At 41.9% G+C, this 25,569-nt stretch overlaps 1 protein-coding gene across 1 annotated transcript in view; it reads right to left on the bottom strand.

The window, feature by feature from the left end:
- Positions 1-1,183: 1,183 nt before the first annotated feature.
- LOC130197408 (leucine-rich repeat transmembrane neuronal protein 4) overlaps positions 1,184-25,569 on the bottom strand; it is a 44,657-nt gene continuing 20,271 nt past the window's right edge. Inside the window, exon 4 of the mRNA XM_056420070.1 lies at positions 1,184-1,402. Within this exon, the coding sequence (XP_056276045.1) occupies positions 1,184-1,402 (219 nt within the window). The remainder of the gene's footprint in view (positions 1,403-25,569) is intronic.

Below are 25,569 nucleotides of genomic sequence, written 5' to 3'. Positions count from 1 at the left end.
TTCCTTTCCTCGAAGCAACATAAAAGTCAATGAGGGACTGGGAGAGAGAGCGGAGCATATACTTCAGATAACGGTTACACACAGTCACAGGGGGAGAGAAAAGCAAGTGGAAGTTCCCATCGATGTCTTCATCACTAAGGCAAAAAACAGACACACATGATTAATCAGTCTGTGCTCTTCAGTCTTAACCACCGACGCAGCTGTTTGAATACAGCAGACAGTTGATCAGGTTCATACCTCTGATCTGGATGAATGACACTGTTCCTGCTCATTTACCACAGTTTATTTACTATATATTAGAATGCAACATATTGTAAAAAAACACCCACACATATGAGTGCACAATCAGATAGTTGGTTGAAAAAAATAAAACATCCTTAACTACACGAGTGATTTATATGGATGGTGAAAAGTACAATCCCATATTTATTTTTCATTTGTTTATTTCTCATTAAATGAATTATAACGTGATCTACATCTCAAATCATTATGGAAATCAAAAGTCAACATGTAAATTATGCTTACTGCCCGCAAGATGTGTATTCTGTACATTTTATATAATTAGTGTCTGTTATTTTCTGACTTCTCTAGTCTTGGGTAATCTAATTTGGGCGGCTCATTTCTGGAGACGAAAAACGCCACAGGGACGTGAGTTAGGGAGAGACCTCTGATTGACAGCGTGACGGGAAAAAGCAGCAGAAAAACTTTAAGCTTGGCTGATCTTTCATTTGTTCTGCTACTCAATTGCTTATCATGCTGTTCCCCTGCTCTGGAAATAGCATGTTGCATTTGATTACTTTACCTGATGCAGCAGAGAGGTGCCCAGTCGAAGAAATATGTTTAATAAAATTAACAAATCATTAAATTATTACCCTTAATATTCCTCAAGAGGCAGAGCAGAACTTGAAAAGTCATGCTGCTGCTCAGCCTCTTTTGCTAATTGAGGTCATTGAGGGTCAGCTAGGTCAGAAGCTCACTAATCAATAATGCTGCACCACTTTATTTCCAACGAGAAATATTTCCATTTCCATGACTCTGAGTCTCAGATGCTCTGCAATAGATTAGTCTTCTTTTCTAGTCCCAGTTCCCTCCCACACAGCGTTGTGTTTCATCTGAGTGATCCACTGATTCTGTGCAGCAGACATACAGTCGTTTGGACACGGAGCCTCACAGTGTGCACAGCTCAATGGTGGTGGGAGTGGGTTTGGGGGCCAGGCAGCACGGGCTCGGAGGGGAGGGGAGCCGATGTGCCCGTGCGGTACTCGGCTGGCCGTGGAGCTCCCAGTGCCTGAGTCGGGGGCTCCATACCCACGTTGAGCTGCAGCGACAGGTGGGCATGGCAGTAATCCAGAACCGACTGCTCATACCTGTACAACGTCAGAGCACTCAGCTGCCTCGGTACCTGGCCAGAAACACAAAGCAGAAAAGGGAAAGAAGAGAGAAAAAGAGATTCACACGTAAGCTTTCTACATCAACCAAACAAGTCTCAGTTCCAACACTTTCAACTGCTCTCAGAATATTTGAAATTGGCTTAATTGACTCCATGCGGTTGTGGCACAGCGGCATCATTAATGCAGCCCTGGCAGCTGATACTGTGTCCGCGCCCCAAGACCCGAAAATCTGTGGTGCTCAAACACCCAGTTTCAGCTGGAGTGATTTATATGCAAGATGAAAGCCTGAAGCAAGAGTGCACACATCTGCTTTGCCCTCTTTTAAATGGAGTCAAGGCTCCATTTAGAAGAGAGTGCTTATTACATGACATTACTTTCCTGATTCAAAGACCCCTCTTAGTTTTACGTGTTAGTGTAGTCTGAATTATGTCAATCAAATGAAATAAAGCTGCATCATGGCCTGTGCAATATTGATATTAAAACCAATTAGTTTATTACTGCTTTCATACAAAGTCTGAATGCACTTGCTTCTGTATTTTGAAATGCACAAAGCAACCCGGTGTGGTGAATAGAAACATGTAATGCAGAACACATGCAGCAGTTGATCGCACTATGGAGACATAAACTACCGTTCAATAGATTGAAATCACCCATTATATTGATGTTTTTCTTGACACTTATATTGTTACCTTTTGCTCCGAAACAGCCTTTGATTTACATTTTTTGGGGAGATTATTATTGAATCATAATGGTGTTTGCAATTGGGCTCTGCCGATTCAATGTTCAGCTGAAATTCACAGATCTGATTTCTACAGTGCTCATCCTAGACAAATATTTTTTGATTGCGAAGTCTTAAGAATAGATTTACTAAGCACTAGGCATGTTAATTCCAGCTTGTTAAAGACATTATTGTGTACTTGAACAGAAACGTGTTCCCATTTAAATCTGCATTGTGATGGTTAATTGCAGTTTCTTTGTCCAGTGACTGGTGATTTCTTTTATTCGTATTCATCTGTTGCTCAGAGGTATCTCTCTGCCCTTTCATTTTCTCAGTCTGAATGAACCAAATACAGAGCATAATGATGATGGAAGGATCTCCTCCACACGGCTCCCAACATGGACATGGTTAGGCCGGTGGCATCTTCTGGTGCTAGAAGCTAACAATGCTAAGAGAACAAACAATGCAAACAACAGCAAAAGTGCTGACAGTGTTAACCTGGAGGGAATGTCCAGTACAACGACGTAAGGTGTTATAAAGTCTGACTCTGGCTATGTAAGCATAGAGAGACAAGGAGAGTGACTTCATTCTCTACTCAGCTCGACATTACTCCAATATATCAGAGTGAATAGTTGTTTGGTGATATATTAATGCTTTGAATGGTAAATTATCCATGAGCTGCAATATTCAGAGTGATTGCCTGAAAAATCACTGTAAGACAAGCTGTGGGCATAAAACTTATGGTAAAATATGTTGGATTCGATTGGATTACTTTATTGAATCATAATGCAAAAATGGCTTTTAGATTAGTTTTTTTTTAGATTAGATATGTTTTCTCTGTATCTGGTTAGGTCAAGTTTCCCAAGCCTGTGACCATTCAGACGCTTGAATTTGAGATCACAGCTATCCAAAAGTTATTTTACTTTTATAAAATGTTTTGGCTCTGTTTGCGCTGTGCTTTAATAAGAAGGTTATTTAAAAAAAAATCTTTATTGTCTAATTCAACAGCTGAACGTTGCACATTACATACAAAATGCATGAACAACAATGCTCAGAATACAAAATGACCTAAGTAGAGGGAGGGGATGGGGTCTGAATCTGGGAGTTCTCAGTACAAATTGTGAAGGGGAAAGACTTGTTTTCTCCATTTATTGAAATAGGGTCAAACATCTAAGAGCAGTGGATAAATATGGTGAACCAATAGCCCTCTCTCTCTGTGTGTACAGCAGAATTTGGCAGAGCACTTACAACCTTTGTCTTTTCAACATCTCTTGCCTCCTGTGTTTAACTTTCACATTGTCAGTTCATCCCGGCTGAAAACCAAAAGTGCCATCAAATAAACTGAGCTGTGGCTACTGATGTAGCTTACCACCACCGGTATGACTGTGTGTGTGTATGACTACTGGACTCTGCACTCTGTAAAGCGACTTTGGGTGCCTTGAGAAGCGCTATATAAAATAAATGATTATTATTATACACAATAAGCATAAAATTCCCAAATGACATGGCAGACGTTTCAACTGGTGCCAATATCAAACTCATTCTTCCTCTCGCCCAGGAGGTATCGTGTGATGCAACACGTGTGGCGATGCCTCGGCCTGGACTCTGTGCTGTCAACGTTGTGACATCTCGAAGCAAGAAGTGGAGTCCCTGAATCCCATTTCCAAAGTAACAGGCGTGCAAAGTTTTTGGTTTGTGGAGCCAATCAAAAGTCACTGTTGCTGACATAAAGTGCACTTTTACTTTGCAACTACAACTTTGTAAACTTCAGTCACATCCTCACATGAAATGAAATAAGATTTAAGTTTTAATAAGTAATCTTCAGTGTTCTTTCATTGCCGAGTGTGGTATATCTGCAACGTTTCTCTCTTAAATGTTGTAAAGTAGAACTGACACAGAAACATTTGAGCCCGTATGACTTGCTCCAGATCAGACCGCGAAAGCCACACTTCACAAGAACTTAACAATTCATTGTCGGAATTCATTACTGTGGCTGTGCTAGCGACACTGAAGAGAGAAAGAAACATCACTGCATTTTTAACTCTTCACCACTTGTCATTGGAAATGGGTTTCAATGAGAAAGTGAGTGAAGCAGTGGGATGTGAAATAGCAAAAGGCAGAAACTGGGATTTCACTCTTACTGGAGGAATCGTTCAAATGACATTTCTTAAATGTGCTCTGCTGTATATTTTGCCGCACCCTTCTATATTCTCTTTAACTGAACAGGCATTCAGAAAGACAACAGTAGGCTACTGCGTAAAAACAATGCAGCAGGCTGCGACGGTTGAGGTGAGACGACGAAGACGGCCATGAAGTCCAGTTTGATTCACATCTGTGAATTTGAAGTCCATGCTTGCAAAATGAGGACTAAAGTTTTGTTATATATAACGCGAACCATTGTTGGAGGATACGTTGCACCGCAGTGTTTTGTAATGCTAACAAATGCATGATGTTTAACACATTGATGAGGGGAATGTCATCAGATCTTCATGTATTTGGCCGTAAACATTTTGTATGAACAAGAGTTTTGACCTGATATTTGGGTCAACGCAAAATTTTGAGGATCACAACAGTGGTAACAATTCATCTTCAGTGGAACGAATGTATTTTCCAAATTTCATGGAAATACATTGAATGTTAGTAAAGATATTTCAATAGAAATCACAAATGTGAACCTCATGGGATATCAGGGGATCAACAAAGTCAGTATAATTCACCCATTACGGTCTGCACTAAATTTCCTTAAAATCCTTAAATTCCTTAAAATCCAGTTTGGAGCAAGTGGTGAACCGACCAACAAACATTACCGAACAGAGTCCGGCGACATGCCGACAATATCGAACAGAGTGCCCAAAATTATGAGCTGAAGCGGCACAGATACTGTTGACTAATGTGCCTGTTTGTGGTACCAGCAATTTGGTTTATTTAATAGAACAAAACAGCTATTGGTCGCCAAAAGGTCACATTTTAGCTTTCAACAACATCCTGTCTTTCAATTAGCCAACCAGTTATTAGGATCTCTCCAGTGTTTTTGTTCAGTCATTCTCTCAGGATAAGAGCATCCACCAATTATTCAAATACAAAATATAAATCAGCAAAACAAAGGCAATTAACATAATACAGTCTCGATGCAGTTGAGTCATTAGATTGGAATTCATTTTGTTTAAAATGTTGGCAGTGCATCTCACAGGCACGTTAAAGCTTGTTTGACTTACACTGGGAAGATGCAGCCTTTTGCCATCTCTCCATCAGTGAGATAACGTTTGAATATTTTGCATTTCTGTAGCAGTAAAAAACAGGCTCAGTTTCATATCTTAGCAGAAAATAAAAAAATAAAAGCCTTTTTGGCGAAATGAGCTGAGCGAGCATTCAGGTTTAATCAGGGATATTGAGGAAATGTTGGCTGTTATGGTTGGAGCTCTTCGAGAGGTGACTCATTGGCTAACATAGCTTGGACAGCCGCCAGCAGAGCTCCTTAGGGCTGAACGATGCATATACAGTTGTATTTTGCCCGAGGCATGATCACCATCTCCCCTCAACTTTAATGGCTCCGGAAGTCCTTTCCAATCTAGTTGTGTGACACACAAGCGGCTAAATATATGATTCATTCAAATCTCTTGATTACAATAGCTATCTAAGAATAGCCTTGTTTCCTCTTGACAAGTGTAAGTCGTTATTCAGTGAGTTACTGGCTACCGGCCAAGGTAATAAAGCGAGCATCTGGCAACGGCCAGATATTGTCCTCACTTTATGTTAACTGTTTAAAACTATCGCTCAACCTGTTTAGCCGGAGGTGGGTTTAAAGAGAACAGAATACAATGAGGCTGCTGTCTGTGGAAAGTACAACTCTAATTCAGGTGCTCTGTGGTATGTGTATATTGTGTACTACTTTTGAATCTGAGGTTAATACATTCACTTTTAATTTTATGATACACTTATGATAAGCTAGAATGATTCAATTATCACTGGAAACCTCTAAAGTTTTAAGTTTTAAGAAATTATCTTAATTGGTTCAAGTGGAAACATTAATAGTATAACAAATACTGCTCTTTTTATTTTTTCTTATTTTAATTCAATTTAATTGAATTTAGTTATAAGGGTGTTTATAATACAACATTATAAATAAAGGAGAAAGAATGTGATCGTCATACAAAATAAAAAAAATTATAAACTATGAATGAGAATAACATAAAACATTGGGGGAATTTGGGGAAACAAAATTCCAGTCGGCCTGATGCAGACAGAAATCACAGTATATGTGTGATTTTTATACAATTTTAGCCTGAGCAAAACATAAGCAATGAAATCCTCCCCCCAGGCAATATGACAAATTATTCACTTCCAGTTCGAGTATATCTGCCCAACACTGCAGTAGCCTATGTGGTTTACACCTTTCGCTGGAGCACACACCGAGTCATTTTGTAATGATAATAAAAATCACAAGGCATATGTTACAAAAAAGATTTAGAGGACTGGTTGATATTTTTAAAAATATGATTATTTGCTTTCTTTTGCACAGCGCTAGATAATAAGATACCTCTTATCTGTGCGTTAAATATGAAGCTAAATATAAAGCTATGCTAATCAGCTGACACTGGCTAGCTAGCTTCATATTAGGTTTCATATTGACCTTACAACAGATAATTAAACACTTTGGGGTTTTTAAGGTATAATATGTTAATTGGTGAGCTGGAAAGGTGGATTTTGTTACCATAGGATAAAGTAAGTTAGCGGTTTCCCTCAGTTTCCAGTCCTAATCTAAGCTAAAATAGCTGAGTGTCAGCATCATTTTTTACGACAGCCTGTGACACGAGAGTGATGTCAATCTTCTCAGCAAAAAGGGAATGACTGTAAAGTATTTCTCAAAATGTGGAGATATGCCCTTACATCAGAAACTGACTCCGACAAAGTCAGTGTTTTATAACAAAGGGTTCAATTATCCAATAAAACACTCGGCTGAAACACTCTAAAGCACTTTACATGTTTACTCTGTAAATCACACAACAATTAATAAAAAATTCCAACCTATTAATTTTGGATTGCTAATGAAAACATTCGTATAGGTGGTTTCCCTTTTCCGGCTCTGAATGTAGGTCAAGCTCCAGCTAAATGATTCCCAATTAGGTGATAGGCAGCTGCACGATGCCAGCACGGCTCAGACTGGCACGGGAGGCATGAGCTCTCGTTGGCATATTAACAACATCCTCCGCCAGAGCCGCGCTGCTGCTCTCTGTCAGCTGGATAATCCGCTCAGTGGTCAACGCTGAGGCGAGGGAGCACAGACAAGCCTCTATTATCATCGCTGTCTATTAGGCTACACACACATGGATGCTGAATGGCATGCTAATGGCCACAGGACCTTCTTCCCTGATTGTTGCTTTGCATGGACGAATTCAAAAATATATTTCAGAGTGAGTGACACAGGCCTTAAGCTGATTACAAATACACTCATTTAAATACCGTACTGTAGGTTAAATGTTATATTGTGTACTCGTCTTTTAACATAAGTGAAAGTAGCAACACTGCAGTTTAAAAATACTCTGACAGTCGTGTATTAGTACAATAATATTATATATAATATATGTAAAAGCATTCATGTTTCAGAATGGTCTATTTCATAATCCAATACACATTAATGGATTATAACAACACAATTTTTCTTATATATTCATATATTGCTCTGTAGTTTAACCCTATGATAATCCATCATAATTTATTAGTTAGAATTCTAAATATATTTGTAGATTATCAATATTAATCTGCCTAGTATTAAGTTAATGCACATGCATTGAAGTAGAAGTATACCTTTGTGAAATGGTAATACTGAAGTACTACGTACTTATACATTCCACGACTGTTGTGTATTGTATATATCAATTATTATGGATGTTACACATATGCATAGAAAAGCCAGGAGGAATTGCACTTAAACTTAAACACAATATAAAAAATATCTTACAACACATATTACAGAAAAAGTTGACCATTGGCGTCCTCCTTGTAATGTTTCATCAATCTGGAGAGAAAATACCTAAACTGAAAGTTTTCATTGTCATATCTTATGTGTTAGAATACCAGAAAGATCATCTTATGCTGACTTAAATATTCACTGTGTAATTACATTTCTATTTGAAAAGCGCTTAGCATTTGTCAAAATAACCATAATCCTTCAGATGTGGGGATTTATCTTCTCCTAATGCTGCTCATTCCATTTTCTGCTCATCAATGTTGGCAACACACACTGAGATTTACTGTTATTTACTGGATGGACAATTTATGAGTCACTGGAGAGTCTTTCCTGATGTCTGTAGGTATAAGTAACCTGAATATGGATACCGATAAATATAGATGCATAGATAAATCCCCACAGTTGAAGTAATGTTTGTTCTATAGTGGTTGCTTCATTCTCCCTTTGTACACCCTCCACACACATCCCTGAGTGCCACACACACACACACACACACACACACACACACACACACACACACACACACATCAAACGGCCATTAGTTGCATCAATTCTGTACAAATTAGTTACTTGGCACTGTGATGGCATTATGGTGTATTACTCTTTCATATCTAGTTCAAGCTTCATTGTTATTTTATGGAACAAATATCACATGCATCCATGGAGCCAAGCGCTGCTCTCATTCTGTTATCAACATTGCATTGAGGACTAAATATTGCTGACCTTGATGAAATTCTAATAATATATATGACGAGAAAAATAAATGTACAACATTGTCTTTTCGTACAGCCAGAGACCTTCAGTAATCCAACATGATAGACACCGATGCCCTATTGACATCAGTGTATAACATTTAACTGTTAGGGATTTGTTTTTGTCATGCTACACGTAGTATTATTTAAATTGGTCTCTGGTTGCAATGACAGACCAACTCTCCAATACTCTAAAACATTGTGTACCTTTAATCAGTTCTCCTCCAAAGCAAAGCAAAAGTATTTGGATACTTGTACCAACATGTTTTGGACCGCAAATTGTATGTGTGGTTTACGCTCTCCACTCTCACAGCGTAATTTTCATCTGCAGCAGGTCACAAACAAGAAGTTTACGCCATCGAATGGGACAATATCTACATTGGACTTCAAGTGAAACACGACTCCAAATGAATGAGAATGCTGATCCGTATTTATTTGATGTAGCTATATAAACTTAAAAGATGATAATGTAAATGATGTGTTTATGACCTAGTCAGTTATTATAGGTTTAATGGAAGTAATTATTCAGTTATGGTCTTAACCCACCCTCCTCTCTACCTCTTTCTGTTTCATGGATTGTGGAGGTCTGGATCGTGGTCCATTCCTATACTACGAACGATTCATTGTCATATTCATGCATTGTGTTTATGTAATTCTGTAATGATTCCTTCTGTACACATGACATCCATTGCTTCTGTCCATCCAGGGAGAGGGATCCTCCTCTGTTGCTCTCCTGAAGGTTTCTTCCCTTTTTTCCCCTGTGAAAGTTTTTTTTTTTTTTCTTGGGAGTTTTTCCTGATCCGATGTGAGGTCAAAGGTCAGGGATGTCGTATGCATACAGATTGTAAAGCCCTCTGAGGCAAATTCGTAATTTGTCATTGTGGCAGCTGTCCCCAATCTGGCCTCGGCTGCTGGCTGGTTGACAATCAGTCAGCTGCTCTGACTGATTGGCAATCAGTCAGCAGCCGATGCTGCCTGTATAAAAGGGCAGCAGAGCTGGAGGGAAGGGAGAGTGAGCAGAGGCGCAGAGTGTGCGGTCTGCTGGTTCGTTGTTTGCTGACAAATAAATCATGGCGTTCAACCAAACCTCGTGGTTCCGTGCTGATCCTTGGTGCTGGGGGGGGGAACCCACGGGTAGTGGCCATGGAGCTGCTACACTGGAGCCCAACGTGGGGCCCCTGGAAACCCAGCACCTGGAAGGGATGGAGTCTGGGAAACTAGAGGAGCTGATGAGCAGCTTGGGCCAGATTCTGGCCAGAATTGAGGAGATGGGGCGGGCACAGGCAGAGGAGAACCGCCGGTTCCTCAAGGCCCTCCTGGTCCCGCCGGCTCTGCGGCTGAACCCCGTTCCCCAGGATCCGTCGGAGCTGCCGACCTCCGAGGGCCAGGACTCGTCGGCGCTGCCGACCTCCGAGGCCCAGGACCCGTCGGAGCTGCCGACCTCCGAGGCCCAGGACCCGTCGGAGCTGCCGACCTCCGAGGTCCAGGACTCGTCGGATCTGCCGACCTCCGAGGTCCAGGACTCGTCGGATCTGCCGACCTCCGAGGCCCAGGACCCGTCGGAGCTGCCGACCTCCGAGGCCCAGGAGCCGTCGGAGCTGCCGAACCCCGAGGTCCAGGACTCGTCGGAGCTGCCGACCCCCGAGGTCCAGGAGCCGTCGGAGCTGCCGTCGAACCCCGAGCCCCAATAATAATAATAATAATAATAGATTATATTTATAATGCACTTTTTAATTTGCATGGGCAAAACTCAAAGTGCTACAAAGTAAAAATGGTTTAGATAAAACAGAATAAAAGCAGCGACGTCTATGTTCAAATCTAGTGAAAATCTATTCTAAAAAGGTGTGTTTTTAGGCCTTTTTTAAAAACATCCACAGTCTGTGGTGTCCTCAGCTGGTTTGGGAGGGCATTCCACAGTCTCGGAGCGGAGCAGAAGGCTCGGTCTCCCATAATTTTCAGTTTGGTCCTGGGGAAGAAGGAGGTTTGCCTTTTCAGAGCGTAGGCTCCTCGTGGAATTTTGTGGGGTGAGAAGTTCTTTGATATATGAGGGCATTTCCATGAATGCACTGATAGGTGAAGAGGGTGATTTTGTAGTCAATCCTGAGTGAGACCGGAGCCAATGCAATAATTTGAGTATGGGCGTGATGTGCTCATACTTCCGCACTCTCATCAGGATCCTAGCAGCACTGTTCTGGATGTATTGCAGCTTCTGGATGTTCTTGGCAGAAGTCCCAATGAGAAGTGCGTTACAGTAATCCAGCCTGGAGGAGACAAAGGCATGGACAAGCTTTTCAGCATCTGATAGGCTGAGTGAGGGACGGAGTTTAGCAATATTTCTGAGGTGGTAGAAGGAGGTCTTGCATGTTTGTTTGATGTGGGCCTCAAAGGTCAGGTGAGGATCCATTTTAACACCCAGATTGGTGACAGTTGACGAGAGTGAAATGTTCTGACCGGAGAAGGTGACCCGTCAGAGCTGCCGACCCCCGAGCCGACCCGTCGGTGGAGGGCCGACTCCGGATCCCCGGGCCCTGTCGGAGGTGCCAGCTACCGCTGCTCTATCCCGGCGGTCCTGCTCCCGTTCCCGCCGGGCTTCAGCTCCGTCCCCGCCCGGTCCCCAGAGCCCCACGTCCCGAGCCCGGTCTCAGAGCCCCTCCTCCGCCCAAGATCTCATGGGGAGGGAGTAGGTTAGGCGGATGGAGCCCCGCCTAAATCGGGTTGTGGGGATATGTGGCAGCTGTCCCCAATCTGGCCTCGGCTGCTGGCTGGTTGACAATCAGTCAGCTGCTCTGACTAATTGGCAATCAGTCAGCAGCCGATGCTGCCTGTATAAAAGGGCAGCAGAGCTGGAGGGAAGGGAGAGTGAGCAGAGGCGCAGAGTGTGCGGTCTGCTGGTGCGTTGTTTGCTGACAAATAAATCATGGCGTTCAACCAAACCTCGTGGTTCCGTGCTGATCCTTGGTGCTGGGGGGGGGGAACCCACGGGTAGTGGCCATGGAGCTGCTACAGTCATATTTGGTGAAATAAAATAAACAGAATTGGATTGAATGATAGATTGTCCAGCATGCACTGAAAGCAGGAACATGCAAACAGTCCAATATACCAGAAATACCACTCACACTAAACATTAAGGGACGGTGTGAAGTGAAAGTTTGGAGAAGGGGTTCATTTGTGGATTAGTTACATTTAAAAACAGGGAGAGGATAGGGTTTGGGGTTTAAGATGTAAATGAGGTTGGGATAAACCTAAACTCAGCTTTGGGGGACACATCAGTCTGACTCCTAAGAGGCTGCTGCTGTAATCCTCCCGTTGGCTTTTTTTTACCGTTGCATTCTGTTTACTTCAACTCTTCTTCACCGACTCAGTCGCAATTGTCGATGAGAAGTCAAGCTAAAAAACTCTCTGCTAATTAAGGAAAACTCTGACAAATGCCTGAATTGAGCAGGAGGCAGGTAATTAGTCATGAGAAAGCTGTTCATCGGTTACAGCTCTCCTCCACTGCTATATTTAGAGAATGCGCAAAAAGTTATGCATTTGAAGATTTAGGCATTTAAATTACTCATGACATTTGTTTTTTAACATATGCCAGAAAAACAGTCTGTGATTGAGGAATAATGTTCTTGTCTGGCCAACTTTGTCAGTTATGGAAGCAACAAAATTCAAATTTGGGAAAATATGAAGAGGGTTGAGAAAGGAGGTGACAAAACAGCAGTGAGATAGGCTTACATTCCTGTCAATCAACAAACACCCAAACATGCACTAACTTTAACCAGTGTCAGCATTAGAGGATTTATTTTTTTGACCACTTGGGGGCACATCAAACAAACTGTAAATACAAATTGACAAAATATTCTTCACCAGCTCCTGAGGGAAATAACTGCTTCTTTATCAGCTGAATGCTCCATTATCTTCACCCACGAGTTTCTCACAGGGTCTGTCGTGCTAAGCGGGGAGCAAACTGTGGGATTATCAGAACTTTTTTTGCCTTCTCCGACGAGGAACACCATGAGTGCGGTAACAGTGAACCGGCGGAGTGAAGATGTGGGCGGTAAACCACAAGACTGAGCTGAAAGACATCATGAACCTGCATATCTGCAGAGACGGCTGATAATTATCCGTGGGTTTATCATTACAAACTACATCTGCAAGATCATCTATATGCAGAGAGCAAAAGTAGAGCAGACATTTAGTCTTGCAGTTCTCTTATGGCTTAAGCAAAGTGACACCGGTAGGCAACTACTTTATGTTTGTTAATAGTAACTTGAGTAAGAGGGAATATATCATATATGTCAGAAACATGTCTGGCTTTATGAATCTAGATAGTATCTAGATAGAAAGCTGCCTTTGATCCACCCATGTAGCCTTAGCACCTGTTTGGCTACTCATCTATATCTGAATAGTGTTGCTGATGGATTTTCTTTATTGTTAACAATGCCACTGGTTTTCATTCATCCCTGATGCTTTCTAATAAATCAGAGCTGTATTAGTTCAGAGGTGCTACAGTGGACGAAGCACAGCAAAAGATGTAAACATTGAAGAAATAATCTATAGGCTCCATTTTAGTGGTACAGTGGAGTTGACAGATTAAGTTTTCACACGGTGCTAAACCATTTTATATAAATGTCACAGTGTAGGACCCAAGATTCTGTTGTGCCATTGCTCATCATCCACCGCAGTACAGGAATGAAGCAGATAACTGGCTTCAAGGTGGGAGGGAGACAGCCAGGGGGCTCCCTGGAGAGGGCCAACGAGCTGAACTGTTTTTTCAATAGGTTCAGTTCACAGCCCTCCCCCGTCTCCTCCACACATCACACCTCCCAAACACCTCCTCCCCCTCTGTCCCCCCTGCTGAGCTGCACATCCACCGAGCCCTCAATAACAATGGGCTCCTCCACCCTCCCCCCTCTCTCTGTGACGACTGACCAGGTGAGAAGACAGCTGGAGAAACTACACCAGCGCAGAGCTGAAGGTCCTGATGGCATCAGCCCCAGGGTCCTAAAGACCTGCGCCACCCAGCTGTCTGGTGTCCTGCAGCGCCTCTTCAACCTCAGCCTGAGGCTGGGGAAGTCCCGTGCTGTGGAAGACGTCGTGCCTGGTCCCTGTCCCCAAGAAGTCAACACCATCTGGCCTCAACGACTACCGACCGTCGCCTCACCTCCCATGTGATGAAGGTGCTGGAGAGGCTGGTCTTGGCCCACCTCCGCCGCAGGTGAAATCGTCGCTGGACCCTCTGCAATTTGCTTACCAGCCTCATGTGGGAGTGGACGACGCCATCATCTACCTGCTGCAACGAGCTCAGTCGCACCTGGATGGAACCGTGTCTCTGTGAGAGTCACTTTCTTTGACTTCTCCAGTGCATTTAACACCATCCAGCCACTGCTGCTGAGTGAGAAGCTGCGGTGGCCGTGTGGACGCGCCCACCATCTCCTGGATCACTGACTACCTCACAGGCAGACCACAGTTTGTCAGAATGGGCCGTGCTGTCTGGAACGGTGGTCAGTGATGTTGGAGCCCCACAGGAACTGTTCTGTCTCCTTCCTCTTCACCCTGTACACCAGTGACTTCCAGTACAACACGGAGTCATGCCATCTGCAGAAGTACTCTGATGATTCTGCAGTGGTCGGGTGTATTAGGGATGGACGGGAGGAGGAGTACAGGGCAGTGGTGAGTGACTTTGTAAAGTGGGCCGATGAGAACCACCTGCGGCTGAACGTGGCCAAGACCAGAGAGATGGTGGTGGACTTCAGGAGGAAGGCGACAGCCCCTACACCTCTGAGTGTCCTGGGAGTGGACGTGGACATGGTGGAGGAGTACAAGTACCTGGGCGTCTCCATCGACAGCCGACTGAACTGGAAGGCCAACATCAACGCTGTGTACAAGAAGGGATGAGTCGACTTTTTCCTGAGAAAGCTTCGATCCTTCAACGTGTGCAGCAAGATGCTGGAGTTATTCTACCAGTCGGTTGTGGCCAGTGTGCTGCACTTTGCCATTGTCTGCTGGGGAGCAGCATCGAGCCGGTGACACCAGCCGTCTTAACAAACTGGTTAGGAAGGCTGGCTCCATCATCGGCTGCCAGCTGGAGCACCTGGAACAGGTGGTGGAGAGGAGGACGTTGAAGAAACTGGTGTCCATATTGGACAACCCGGACCACCCTCTCCACCACCTCCTACAGGGACAGAGGAGTACTTTCTCCAGACGTCTCCTCACGCTCCGCTGCCACAAGGAGAGATACAGGAGAACATTCCTGCCGACGGCTATGAGGCTCTACAACAGTTCACCTCTTGCCAGATCACCCTAACCCTTCTTATATTTGTGTTTTTTATCTTTATTTTTATTCTTGTGTGTTGCTGCTACTGGCTCGACAAATTTCCCCTTGGGGATTAATAAAGTATATATCTATCTATCTATCTATCTATTCACTCCTGTTCAGTTTCCATGGTGATAACTCTAAAGAATGGGTTGTAGGCCTATGTCTAACTGGTAATGCTGTGGAAGATTGTGTGTGTGTGTGTGTGTGTCAGAGAGAGAGCGTGTGTGTAGGTGTGTGTGTGTATGCCATATGATATTTTTTGTGTGCTTTTTCATTCTGTGAATATCCACTTTAGTTTCTGCTTTGATATGGAATCTTGAAAGATACTGACCACACACACACACAGTCACACAAACTCACAACCAAACACACACCTACACACACAAATAATCACCGCAATGCCCAAAATATTCAAGCAAATCAAATGCAGATTTGGTTCATCCCCGTAGTGTTTGTCTGCCTCCTTCTAAAGAGGCCCGGAGGACGGCCATCTGTTTAAGTACGACAGTCTCAAACAGCCTGTGAACTTAAACAGACTTATCCAATATTGATGTGGCTGAAAATGTGAGGCGACAAGAGATGAACTGCAGCCAGCTGTTGGCCTTCCGTGCTATTTCCACAGAGGAACAATCAGCACTGAGAGGATCAGGGTGTTGAGGACCGAGGCCTGGCAAAGACTCATCTGCGGTGATGAGATGTGAATATTGCAGAAGGATAATATACGAGTGAAATGGCGTGAGGCCAGTTCTGCGGTACAATAGCTGTTGAATTGAACCATATATTATCTTGTCATTCTTCCCTGTCAAACAAAGAGGCTTATGTTAATCTCAAAATGTATGTTCAGAAAAACGAAGTCATGATATAAAGTCAATAATATCTCACTGGAAACACAAAAATAGATTGTATTTAACATTCCTCCTGTCCTCAGTCCTTCTGTACTCTCTCCTCCTGTCCTCTGTCCTTCTGTACTCTCTCCTTGTGTCCTCAGTCCTTCTGTACTCTCTCCTTGTGTCCTTCTGTACTCTCTCCTTGTGTCCTCAGTCCTTCTGTACTCTCTCCTCCTGTCCTCAGTCCTTCTGTACTCTCTCCTTGTGTCCTCAGTCCTTCTGTACTCTCTCCTTGTGTCCTCAGTCCTTCTGTACTCTCTCCTCCTGTCCTTAGTCCTTCTGTACTCTCTCCTTGTGTCCTCAGTCCTTCTGTAGTCTCTTCTCCTGTCCTCAGTCCTTCTGTACTCTCTCCTTGTGTCAGTCCTTCTGTAATCTCTCCTCCTGTCCTTAGTCCTTATGCAATCTCCCCTTCTGGAGAGAAAGGAAGCTAATGAAAATCCTATAATTTTTTGTTTCGGGTGATCATACACTAATTAAAACATAGTTTTTCTTTGAATTCATCCGTAAAGGGTTACAGACTGTTCTTTTAAATCAACGAAGGACGAGCAGAGTAAGTGACGTAGAAATACATAATATTTTCTGACCTTAACAAAGTAGTTTAGTTGGCTAATCATAAGCAATAATTTCACAACATTTACCATATGCCATTGTGCATTTCGGCAAGCGTGTTCTATAAAAATATTGACATTCTCATCCCATGGTTTGCAAAAAAGCAAGAACAATGCAAACATTTCACCAAGGTTAATGGCTATTTGCTAATACAAAAATGTGTCGAGAGATCGTTTGGCCCATTTGTGTGGGATCAGCCGTATATTACAGAGAAAGGAGCAGCTTGATGGATGAGGAGGTAAGAGGGTGGAGGGAAACTAACCATATTGGCCTTGAGTATAAGCTGTCACTGCTGTGGTGGTTTGCATGAGATGAGCTGTCAATCAAACAGATATATTTTCCCCTTGTATTTTCAGTTAACAGTGGTAATATGTGGTCGCTGTTTTCCTTTTGTTTATCACAGATTTTACTAACAACCAGTGTTTATTCCAGAAAAACTGCAGGCAATTAAATGCAGTATTCCCTGTTTGGCAGAAGATATCCGATAACTGCCTTTGTGAAATAACATACTTTGAACCACTGGTTGTGCTGCAGTAATGTAATAGAGTCAAACAAAACATGTATTTATATGAAAGTGTGACAGATTTTAACTTAAAAGAATAACTGTTCTGTGGAGCATTTGGAAGTCATTGAAATGTGTTTTTTGCCGAAGTTCTACAAAATGAGCTTCTCTGCCGCGATGTTGCCAACAGGTAGACAGGTAGTGTTCTATTCCGAGGACTGATGGTGGGAAAAGAACATTGTGTTTACAGCTGAGAAGCCTCCCCCTGCCTAGTCGGCTCCTCTCCTCTCTCTGTCTCCCTGCATTTCCTCCTCTGTCTAACTAACACCTTTGCAGACACATCAGTGTGATGGTCAACTGTATTAAGATGAATGAATCCCAACTGTGTGATGCCTTCCTTAATTTTATACCGAAAGAACACTTCTGCGGCGTACTTTAGGTGCTCGGCTGTTACCTCATGGTAGCCTGACAGGATTCCCCTGAAGGTCACCTTGAGGATGTAAGTTCAAAGACCCGGTGCAAACGTGTTGTTGCCCTTACAAAACGGCTGCAGCATGACTCGGGTGCCAAACAGAATGCACAGTGATAAATCACATGAGAAAAACAAGTGGAGAGAATGAAGGGGACAGAGGAGTGGAGGTCAGCAATCTCAATGTTTTCAAAACAACATGCATTTAAATTCAGTGATATGATGAAAAATCGGGAGACATAAAAGATGACAGTGCGATCTACTGTATCCTGCAGTGATACGAGGAGACTTTCTGTTTTCCCTGAAAAAGCACAACCCGGCATCTGTTCTTCAAACCCTGCAGGGTTGGAGACAAATGCAATTGTTCACAAGATCTGAGGCTTCAGTTTGATTATTTAGCGGTGCTCAAAATTAAGAATTAACAACAAGAAAATTAAAGATTGACTATTAATCTACTATGCTCAGAAAAAACATGAACTCAATAACTTCTAAGAGTGCTCTGGTTCTTCATGTATTGTCCAAAAAACGATTAAAGGAGACATACGCCAATTTTTTAAATATTGATTGAAACTTTCCTAGGCCAGGAAATAACTTATTGGAATTCTTAATTTAGGTGGCGATCCTCTTTTAGGCACCTTTAAAGAGACAGTGAAATAAAAATAAATTACCCGACTCTAATCATCACTCTTTATTGAGCAGCTCTTTTTGCTAAATAAATTCATCATTTGATTTTCTTTCTGCGAAACCTTAGACTTGTAGCAACTCGCTAATCCCCGGGCATCATCACCACACTTGACATGTTAGCGACTGGCTCAGTTAGCAGAGAGGTATCCTACAAGGAGGTGTGTGTTTGGATTTTAGTAAACAAAAATAGTTTTTGTATTTCCAAAGAGCAAGTCTAGGAACTCATTTATTTCTCCTTTCCCTTCTGTAACAAGGTGGGTGGGGAGATGGGTGGAGGCTCTGTAATTTATTCAGTTTCACTCCGTAATATGTCACATTACACATTCACATAAAGAGGTTTGGACTTCTGTTTCATGGTGGCTTTACATCTGACTATGGTGAACTTATATATATATATATATATATATATATATATATAGTTAGGTTTTCCTGTGATGCGAAGAATCCGGCCAATACTTTTAGCTTTTTAATGTAATGGAAACTGGCACAGCAGAGCACTTCCATTAGCCAGTGTATAAATTCTGTGTGCATACTCCACTAATTGCAGGATTACAATTTCCTGTTCCAGTCCATCGCAGCAAAGATCGTGGAGTACTGAAAACAATGTAACACGACGGTGTTCTTTTAAATAGCAATTAAGACATCACTCTTCTATCTTTAAGCAATTGAGGATCCAAGAGGCCTACTTATTCTGAATTGAGGTCAAGGAGTAGAACAATATATCCTGCTGATTTTTCCTGTTTTTCTTTTGTAAACTTTGGGCTCTCTCAATGTCTCCATTTACCCGCTGTCAGACAGAGCTGACATTAGCATTCGGATACAGCCTCCTTCAAGCAGTATTTGGTGCCAGCCTCTTAATTTGTCATTTATTGCTCCATGACAACTGAAGTAATTGAACCTCTTGCCCATGGTCGAGATCTGCCAGCCTTGTGTTCGCTTTCTCTCATTATGAGAGAGATGGAGCGACAGGACCTTGGTGCAAATAGGGCACATATCTCATTTTATGGGTCAATGAGATGGTACACATGCCACAAGGGCCTCCAAGACGTTTATTACATGCCTCAGAACTCTAGTGAAAAGCTTAAAAAGAGGATAAAAAGAATAAATTGGAGAGTATAAAATAGCTGGGACAATTTAATAATAGTGACAGAGAAGATGAAAACAGACCTGCTGACATAAGGGTAAAGGAAATCATGTAAAAGGATAATTAGGGCGCATATTAATTATGGAGCTTCAGATTGGGAACCATTTGCATGTTTATCTCAAAAAAAATCACACTGACCTAACTATTAGTCTTTGATTTGCTGATTTACAGATTTTTTTTGGAAAAAATTTTCACCGTAGAATATTTGTTTTCATAAATTAACATCTGGCTAATTGATGGAAAAAAACAATTGCTGGATTGAGAGGAAATGTTAATAATATTCACACAGCAAAGATAAAGAATGATGACCCCTGACCTTTCCTGCAGTGGCATTTCAGAGGCAAACTGTTATTATTCTGTTATCATCTCTACAGAGTGTTGACTGTAAAAGTAACATATTGACTATAAAGTACAGTTGTTTTGCCATCTACCCGGTTCAGCGTTGACTATATTAATGCTGTCATGCGTCTTGAGCAATCAAATTATATCGGGATCGGGATATAGACTGGAGAAAGCAGACGTAAAAACATTGGAGACCTATTGAGAACAGATTGCAATCCAATAACTGCGAGACATGGTCTGTTGGCAGACCAAAGCCACACATGATCATCAAAACTCTCTCCAATGTACAATGTCACATAATATTCCCATACAGCATCCTGATGCTGAATAAGCATCATGAACCAGTTGTCTAAAACGTTCGTGTACAGTATGGTGGAAATTAAAGGATATTGCCATAACTTAGTGAGTCACTGACCCTGGTTATCTGTTGTTTAATGCCAGTCACCTTGTACAGTTTGTTTATAATTTTTGTGTAGTTTATTTTCATTAAAAATAACGAGATGTGATTGGAAATGATATAGATGAGAGCGGTGACAGTGACCCATAAAAGTTGAAGGCCGTGACACCGAAGCAATGAGCTCAGGATCACATAGAGGTGAGAAAAGAATATAACCCTGTACAGCCTCCGTTCAGAGCCAGAGCTGGAGTTACTAACTATAGCAATGAAACAATGACAAGTCAAGGAGACACATTTGCCTCGAGAGGAATCCCAATATAATAATAACAACAAACCCTGTAGCTTGGCCTCATGTAGCTTTGACTCCCATTCAGGTTCAGACAAGGGCCCCAGGTGTGTAGTGAAATCAAACTGCCATGCTATCAATCAGGGAAATGTGTCGGAACACATCACAACTTCTCCAGTTGGTACACTACAGGCTGCAGGAACCATGTTGTTATCTATGCTTTCAGGAAAATACTACTTTTATAACAATCAGCAGCTCTATTTCTCTCTTGACATAGCCATCCCTTTTCCAATTTATTGTTTCAGTCAGTGCTATTTAAAATGCTGAAATGCAATGGTGAGAAATGATCATTTCCCAGGGTTTGGATCAGTGGAAAAATGTGCACATGACAACAGAACATTTACATCGCGTTAGGATGCATCATCACTGAGGAGATGCATCCTGAACATGTTTTATTTAATTACAGATAGCCATAATTTGACTTTCCTTCTTCTGTCTTCTAGATGTTGATTTGCTTTGAATATGCAATGTTATGAAGCTCTAGCAAAAGTTGAGACTATATTTTTGAATGCTTAGGCCTGTAGGTTATTTCTAATACATCTAGCTATACAACTATGTGTTTTATTCAGACTATTGTTCAAGTATTGTGACTTTTGAAGGAAAACCAATAAATGGTAACTTCTTTATAAGATATGAACTGTTGTTGATTCTGATAAATCATATCTGACATCTTTGTACTTGTCATGACTCGGAGTTTCTGTCTTGTTTTGTGTCTTATTTTGAAGTCCTTGTGTCATCTGTCTCCCTGTGATTGTCTGCCCTGGTCCTGATTGTTTCCTTCTGTGTGATTACTAGCCCCGCCCTCATTGTGTCCACCTGTGTCTCTTTCCCGTTGTCCAATCACCTTCACCTTCCCCGTTCGTCTCATTCCCTGTGTGGCGTCGTACCGTTTGGATCGTGTTTGTCGTCCTGTGTTACCTGTCTAGTTGTAATTCAGAATTAAATATTGGTTTCGAAGTTATGTCGGCGTTTGGGTCCTCTCTCTCTACGGCAACACATGACAGTACAAATCTGTGTACTTTGTACTGAACAATTCAACAGACCTAAAGGCTAAATATATGAGTCATAACAGGCTTTACTCGTTGGGCATGTCTCTGCATTCTGATATCAATCACTTGAGAACGATGAATCAGCCCCGTGGTCGTGGCACTCGCAGAGCTACAGTGTAATCAGCAAAGGTGAAAAGTACAAAAGATGTGAACTGACATTTAAGGCTTGTCCACATAAAGCCACTTGTTCAGTCAATGCACAATAATATTACATTGACAGAAGCGTTCATATCTATTTCATTATCACTGAGAGGACGTACGTGGAGGCAACCGTGTGTTTCTTTCAGAACATCCAAAGTTGTTGCCTCTTTTCTTTTTTCTTTTGTTTCCTGTCAGCAGGAGAACATTAGCATGGAGGGTTTGAGCTATATCCTCAGATCAGGCCCCTTCTGAAGAGACCAATCACTACGAGGCACTACGTTGACAAGGCCATGAGTTCTTACAGGCTGACAAGTGTAAACCACTAACTATAATCAATGGCCAGTTTAGTTTTTCTTTTTACATGCGTGTCACTTCACTTTCATGGCTGAGCTGTGTGACCAAAGTGTGAGGACAACAGAATGTGATGAACAGTTAGTAGAGGGCTGACTTCACCCTAGCCCTGTTGGAGGGTGCAGACATTCAGCTTGTATTTAACTGAATGCTCCATATTCTAATAATCACAAAGTAATTTATTGCACCTGTATAATAAACCCATTTGACCTGGAATTCATAATCCATCAATGCAGTTTGTGCACATTAAATGTATATGTGGTGAAAACAATTATAACCTGCAGACATTTAGAAATAAGTATTTGTACATGCAAATGGCATTGGCTTTGACACCATTCCACAAGGCTAGTAAACATCTGTTTTCATTATACGGCATCTTATGTCTCAACTATGTCAAATAGCTGGAGCAGATCCCAGTGTGCATTGGGCACAGACAGGAAAACACTGTGGACACTTCAGACACACACACACGTGTGCTTAAGTGATATTATTCAGAATTGTAAATGTCATTGTACATTTCCCCACGGTGGGACTCGTTAAAGGATTATCTTATCTTATCTCTCTTATCTTATACTACACCCACACACTCACTAAAACTAAGCCAGGTGTATTGATGACTCCAAAACATTCTAACTGTAAGTGTGAATGAGGGCATGCCCATGTGAGTGTGTATGTGTGTGCGTGTGTGTTGTATGTTTTACCGGTTTATTAGTATGTATCTGTTTACAGTCACATTGTGGGCACCCAATTTCCTTATGGGGAATACAATCCATGTCCCCATATTGGGAATCCATATGTTTTAGGGTGAGGAATTGGTTAAATGTTAGGTTAAGTTGAGGTTTAAGTTTAGGTTAGGGTAACCTGGTTGGCTGGTAGCAGTTATGGTTAGTCTCAAGAAAATGAATGTAAGTCAATGTAATGTCCCCATAAATCATGAAAACAAGAATATGTGTGTGTGTATGTATGTGTGTGTGTATGTGTGTGGGAAGACTGATTTATTCTAAAAAGATCATCACTTAAAACAAGAGCCGTTTGTTATTATGTTTGCAACAACACGCTATTCAGCATGACATCTCTTTTCATAATGAGGTCCAGCTCTTGGAAATTTACTGCTGTTGAACAGTTGCACGTTTTAATGGTGTGAGAGAAAAGGGACAACAAAGTACCAGCGATGTGAATGTTGCTGAACTGCAATGTTCTTATCTTCACTGATTAGACACTAAGTAATTCACAGGTGTTAAGGCACTAAGTAAAGAAAATTCTTACACTCAAGTTGTATTTTAGTAAATGAGTTCCTTATGCAGAACACTCGGCTAAATATAAACATTCGGCACAAGTGGCTCCTCACTTACCACCTTTCTATATTCTGATGTGATAAACAACATGTTTGGATATTGGGCCCAGTCTAACACAGCTCAGAATGGCGGTGATTATACAGCATTTTTTTGTTTTGTTACGTTACTCAGAACATGCACAGCTGCATTTAAACGGGAATATTCATCTTTTTTAGCCATGAAAACAAGATCACTGAGAATATTGCCCTTTTCGGAATAAGGGCAGAAAACAATATATAATGGATGTAAACACACTCCATAGAAAACACTGTCTGTGCAACCGGAGTTACTCAGCGCCATATACTTTTCTGTTCACAATTCCACAATGCAATGTAGTTTTCGTAACACCACATCTGTGAATGAGGATGCAAAACGATAATAATTCATGTCTGATATGATATCTCAATGTACTTCTCACTATGTGTCACAGTTCAGCTTCAATTCTCTCCTGCCACTCTATCTCTCACTCACCTAATCAGCTCATTCAGTGCACCTGTTAGTCACGCCCACCTCGTCAGCTCAATCACTCTCACCTGCCCACTGCTGCGCCTAGTCCAGTGTTGCCAGATCCGCGGTTTTCCGCGGAATTGGGCTACTTTTGAAGTGTTGCCGCGGGTTGAATTTTTTGTCCGCTGGTTCGGGTAGACCTATTTTGCATGCAAATTACATGAATATCTTGAAATAAAAATCCATATTTTAAATGAAATAATTTATTTATACTCAAATCCTACAAAACTGACTCCAGATCAGCACGTACACACATGGACATGGACTTTAAAAGCAGTGTATATGGTTTGGCACGGGCATATTTTGAGTTCTGATATTGGGCTGGTTTTTGGGCTGGTTTTGATTGGCCATTGGGCTGGTTTTGTCACACAGACCTGGCAACCCAGTCTCACACACAGCAGAAAACAATCTAGCAGTGAGTGTCACTGCCAGATTGTTTTCTGCATTATGACAGACTTTCCTGCGTTTACCCTCTGACGGTTCTCCTGTTGCCTGTTTGGACTTCTACACCTTGCCTCTGCCCCAGTAAACGACTGAGCCTTCTGTCCCCGAGCACGAGAATTTCCTTTGCTTCCCGTCGGCCTTCAGCCCTGACGGCTCGGCGTTCCAGCCGATGGGTTTCTCCACGGGAGCTGATAGGAGACTGTTTGCCTTTTGTGTGTTCTGCCTGTAATAAAACAAGGTTAAACGTCTCCGTGTGTCCGTTGCACTGCTTCTGGGTCCTTACCACAGCTGTTACAGTGTAGGGTAAACTACTGAGTGTGTATTACAGGGAATATTAAATGAGTGAGTGGATTAGAACACTGAATTAAAGATCCCTTCGACAATGCACTACAAATTGATAACAAAAATATGATGTCATTAAATGTAAAATTCATGACTACTTGAATTGTATAAAAAAAATTGTAATCCCAGTAAACTGCGTCATGATTTTTAAAACTATTGTCAAGCTTTCTGCTTCCTCGTGGTAAAATGTGCTTTATGTAGCTTTGTCAGGTTCAGAGTGTAAAAAAAAAATCTGCAAAATGAAGTCTTTTTTGTCATACTTTCAAAAATCCCTATTTGTTGCTAAGCCACTTCCAGAAAATCTTTATAACGTTAGATAACACAAACTCGGCATCAATACCAAAAATGTTGTGCGGCTTGACAATAAAACATTATCGGTGTCACATTATTTTTGCAATCTTATTCTGTCCGAAAGAAATAACTGAGCTGCAAAGAAAAGCTTTACTGGTGGATCTTTGTTCCAGACCTCTGCGACTAGAGCCTAACACGTTGTCATTCCTTTGCAGAGGGGTTGGGCTCACTTTGCATAACAGGGTGAGAAGTTCAATGATCTGATGGAGCCTGGTGTCCTGCCGATGCGCCGCCCTGTTGAGGGGGGTCGGCTGAGGTTTTTCAGGAACCTGATAAACTGCATCATTGATTCTTGTTAATAGAGCCCATGGTTGTCGGCTTCCACATAATCTATGATTAATGGAAGTCATTTTGAGATTTTAGGAAGTTCAACTTTCGGATTTTCTTTCCTCCAATTGTCAAGTCATATCACGATAGTTAGAGTTCTTCTTGTCCATTAAATTACTAAAAAATTCAGATTGTAATTAAGTCCTGTGCATTATGCAAAAATCTGAATTATTACCACACAATTAATTTCACCATGAAGTGGCCTTT

This window comes from Pseudoliparis swirei, chromosome 7, assembly GCF_029220125.1.
Source record: "Pseudoliparis swirei isolate HS2019 ecotype Mariana Trench chromosome 7, NWPU_hadal_v1, whole genome shotgun sequence".
NCBI classification, from domain to species: domain Eukaryota; kingdom Metazoa; phylum Chordata; class Actinopteri; order Perciformes; family Liparidae; genus Pseudoliparis; species Pseudoliparis swirei.
The sequence above is the reverse complement of the archived record's forward strand: the minus strand, read 5'-3'. Positions and strand labels throughout refer to the sequence as shown.